Source organism: Kryptolebias marmoratus, linkage group LG21, assembly GCF_001649575.2.
Source record: "Kryptolebias marmoratus isolate JLee-2015 linkage group LG21, ASM164957v2, whole genome shotgun sequence".
Taxonomy (NCBI): domain Eukaryota; kingdom Metazoa; phylum Chordata; class Actinopteri; order Cyprinodontiformes; family Rivulidae; genus Kryptolebias; species Kryptolebias marmoratus.
The window spans coordinates 22,486,330-22,490,238 of record NC_051450.1 but is presented as its reverse complement, the minus strand read 5'-3'; the positions used below and the strand labels follow the sequence as shown (position 1 = coordinate 22,490,238).

Here is a 3,909-nt window from a genome sequence, read left to right as displayed (position 1 = left end):
ATTGTCCTGTTTGTCACATCTGACTCCAGAATCAGCCCAAACCATCAGCCCTCCACCACCGTGCTGACAGCTGCAGTGCATTCTGGGTAAACATCTGTCCTCTGGTCTGGTTCTGCTCCAGAAGTCTTGTGGTTCCTTCAGATGAACCCAAGTCAAGCTGCCATGTTGTTTTTAGAGAGAAGAGGCTTTAACCTTTGACCTGCTAACTGAGGCCTGTAGAGTCTGATGGAGCTCACTGCACAGTCTGACCTTCAGGGTGCAGATCAGCAGCTGTCTTAAATGTTTCCTCTTGTGTATAATCTTCCTCTCTGTAGAAGGATGGACTCCAGGTAGTTTGGAAATGACCTTTGACCCTTCCCAGACTGACGGACAGCAGCAGCTCCTCTGAGGTCATTGCTGATGACTTTCCGCCCTGGCGTTGCCAAAACGCCTTCTTTAACAGACATGTTAGCTGCTAAAAGTCAGACTGAAGTTCAAACAGGAAAAATGACTCAAAGTTTGATTAATTATTCATTTATTAAATAATTTCAAGCAGGATATCATAAAAATGTGACAACTGAAGACATCGGCCTCTACCCTGATAGAGACTTCTTTTAATCCACAGACGTGTTTTTGTCCAGAATATATTGATATAAAACATTAAACTTTCAATCACTTACAAAGTCTACGTTTTATTCTTTTCTTTTTTTTTGTTTTTTTACACACACTGGTTATGTTGGCTACGGGAATAGATTTGTTTTAACGTCACGTTCTAAAAAAACTAGACAAATTTCATATATTAAATGTTCAAAATCCTTCATGAAATATTTTGAAATGTACACTCTCCTGTGGCATGTAAAATATTCACAAAAATACAAAAAAAAAACCCCTCCGGTTTCCTGCTACAGACGGCCCAGAACAGATGCGTTTCCTCCTGGATTCTCCGGTTTCTGTCTGCTAAGGCCACACCTCGAATAAAACCTCAGAAATTATAAATAAACTGATCAGTTTTCCTCTTTTTGTGACTTTGTTCTGTCATCCTCGATCCTCGGTTCTTCCTTATTGCCTTAATTTCCTCCGTATGACACCCAGATATCGCTCCGTCCCCTCTCCTCTCCTCGGGGTTTAAGTTTTTTCCTTCTCATTGGTTTTTCAGGGCGTTGATGTGAGCGCAGATCTTCAGAGCAGGTCCCAGTTTAATGTTCATGCTGGTCATCAGGTGGTCCTCCGTCAGGAGCAGCAGAGCCTGACCGTCGATCTCCTGCAGCCGGAAGGCCTCGGCCACGTCGCCGCAGCCTGACGACCAAACAAAACCACTTTTATTAACGTTTAAAGATCTGTGCACAACCACAGCAGGAGTCAAAAGATTAAAAATCTCCCCGTCTGATCTGGGTTTTTCTTTTTCTTTGCTTAAATCAGGAGATTTACGGAGAAACATTCAGAAACTAAAGTAATAACGTGAGTTGGTTGTTTCAAAATAAAGCTTGAAGATCTTCAGAGTACCATCAAATTTACATTAACCTCATTTTTATAAACTTAAAGGTACAATTTCTTTGTTTAAACATGTTTACTTTGTTCCACTGTGAGTAGAACCTGAGTTTATGAGATTTTGTTCTGTTTTAATCCAAACTTTCTGCAGCGTCAGCAGAACCGGGCTGATGTTTCAGGCAGTAGCTGCTCCGTTACGCTTCAACATTTCTGCAGAATTCTTCAGTTTTTCCCCTGTTAGTCGCTCGTACAGATGGATGGTGTCACGTCGGTTTATTTACAGTTTGTCAGATAATTTCAGCCTCATTTTGGCAGCTCTGAAACCACAGAACCCCCTGAATAATCGAGCCCCGCCCCTCGCCCCGCCCCTCCGGTTGTCTGTAAACAGATTTAATATCTGACTGTCCTGAAGGCAGCAGCTTTTATTTACGGACTGCAGGCGGGTTTTTGGATTCTCTCCCTCCCAGATGTTTGGGGCGGGGCTCAGTGAGCCTCTGACAGTTTGTGGTTAGGAACGGTCACATGACCTCACCGTGGCATCTCAACTCCCGGCGTTACGAAACATCTAATTGGAGCCAGGAGGAGCGAGCCGCCGCCGCTGCAGCGTAAATCAACTCGACGTCTGCTGACTGCGCAGCTCGTCTGAACTCACCTGGCAGCGTGTGGATGAAGGCCGTCACCTCCTCCACGCTCCACTGCGAGGGGGCGGGTCTGAAGGTGGTGGTGGGCGTGGACGGGGTGGAGGTGGTGACGGCCGGCGTCGGCGCCGACGCCCTCCTCGCCCTGCGCGCCGCCCGCCGCTCCATCCTGGCCGCCATTGCAACAGCGGGGTCCTCCTCGCCTTCCTCGTCGTCGTCTTCCTCCACTCCCCCCCCCGGCTCCTCCTCCTCCTCCTCCTCCTCTTTCCGCTCTGCCGCCGCCCTCTCCTTCCCCTCCTTCTCACGGCGGCCGGCGCTCCACAGATCCCGAGGCTGCGCGAAGAGCGAACGGCAGGTGAGAGACTTTATTTTCATTTATTTACAGAAAACTTAACGGCAGATGTGCTTAAAACAGAATACCTGGAAAAAACAATTTTAAATACTTTTAGGATGATTTAAAGGTTAAAAAGGGCCTCAAAATAAATCTGATCTGGACAAACAGAAAATAATAAATCTGTTCCTAAAATACTGAGAACATACGTGGCTAAAATGCAGATTAATTATTAAAATAAACAAATATAAGTGGAAATGTAAAGAAAAACAATCAAAATCACTAAAATGTGTAAAAATGAAATTATAACATAAAAAAAGAAAGATGTTTCCACCTTTTCCTATTTATATTCATGTTTTTATCAAAACCGAGTTCCTTTAAAGAAAATTAAAAAAGGTTTTATTTAGAAATCCTCAGAATTTTTAAAAAATGAATCAAAATATGAAACACTTTAAATATTAATTTCTTTAATCTGGGTTAAATTATTTAATTTAAGAGCTTATTTGTTATCATTTCCTCATAAATAATAAATAAATAATTTCTCTGTAAATCTTCACTAATTTCAGGTTTCTGTAGGAAATGATTAAAAACAAGAAGACACGTTATATTAACCCTAATCTGTAAAAATAACCTCTATATTGAGTTGATTTGTGAAAATAACAGGAATATTAAAAACCACAGAAGAAGAACCCTGGCTCATTTCCTGAAACAAACCAGCAGAGGGAGAGATTTCCCAGAATTCCTCAGAATTCCTCAGCTGGAGTTCTGCAGCTGAGAGTCGTCCCTAACAGACCCTCTGAGGTCCTGCCTGTAACGAGTTAAACAGCCTGTCTCAGTTCAGGGTTCAGGGCGGAGGTCGGTTCCTACCAGGCGCAGCAGCAGAGGTTTCCCTGGTACCGACTCGGCCCGGTTCAGGGCGGGGCGGGGCCTCTCGGACCGGCTGCCCGCGCTCAGAGCTCGCAGGCGCTTCGTCAGCCGGACGTTAAACCTGTCGGGGCGAAAACAGACGTGAGGCGACACTTCCTGGTTCGTTTCACCCACATCCTGCCAGAACCACCAGAACCATCAGAACCGGCGCTGCTCAGACACAAAGGTCCTGATCCACACCTCAGCCGAAGGAAAGCTGCTGATCCAGAACCGCTTAAAAAAACATTTTCTGTTAAAACCTAAGAGTTTAAAACAAGAGAAGCTAAAATCAGCTAAACAACAGCTAAACACTTTAATGAACAGAACAGTAGCTGAAAGCTAAAATGTGCAAACAATAGCTGCAAGTTTAAATTAGGTAAATAGTAGCTAAAAGCTAAAATTAGCATAAGAAGACAAAAAGAAAAACAATCCTTGAAATGCTGACTCAGCACTCAGGATTACATGTTCTGGCTGATTGGAAGGGACTGGATCAGAACTGGATCAGGTCTGGATCAGAACTGGGTCTGAATCAGAACTGGGTCAGGACTGGATCAGAACTGGATCAGG

At 44.2% G+C, this 3,909-nt stretch overlaps 1 protein-coding gene across 1 annotated transcript in view; it reads right to left on the bottom strand.

Moving 5' to 3' along the window:
• Positions 1–497: 497 nt before the first annotated feature.
• The window catches only part of si:ch211-230g15.5 (polyhomeotic-like protein 3), a gene marked incomplete at its 5' end in the record, with an annotated part of 13,380 nt that continues 9,968 nt past the window's right edge, over positions 498–3,909 (bottom strand). The window contains 3 exons of the mRNA XM_037973334.1: positions 498–1,275; positions 2,120–2,438; positions 3,304–3,424. Of these exons, the coding sequence (XP_037829262.1) occupies positions 1,121–1,275; positions 2,120–2,438; positions 3,304–3,424 (595 nt within the window). The remainder of the gene's footprint in view (positions 1,276–2,119; positions 2,439–3,303; positions 3,425–3,909) is intronic.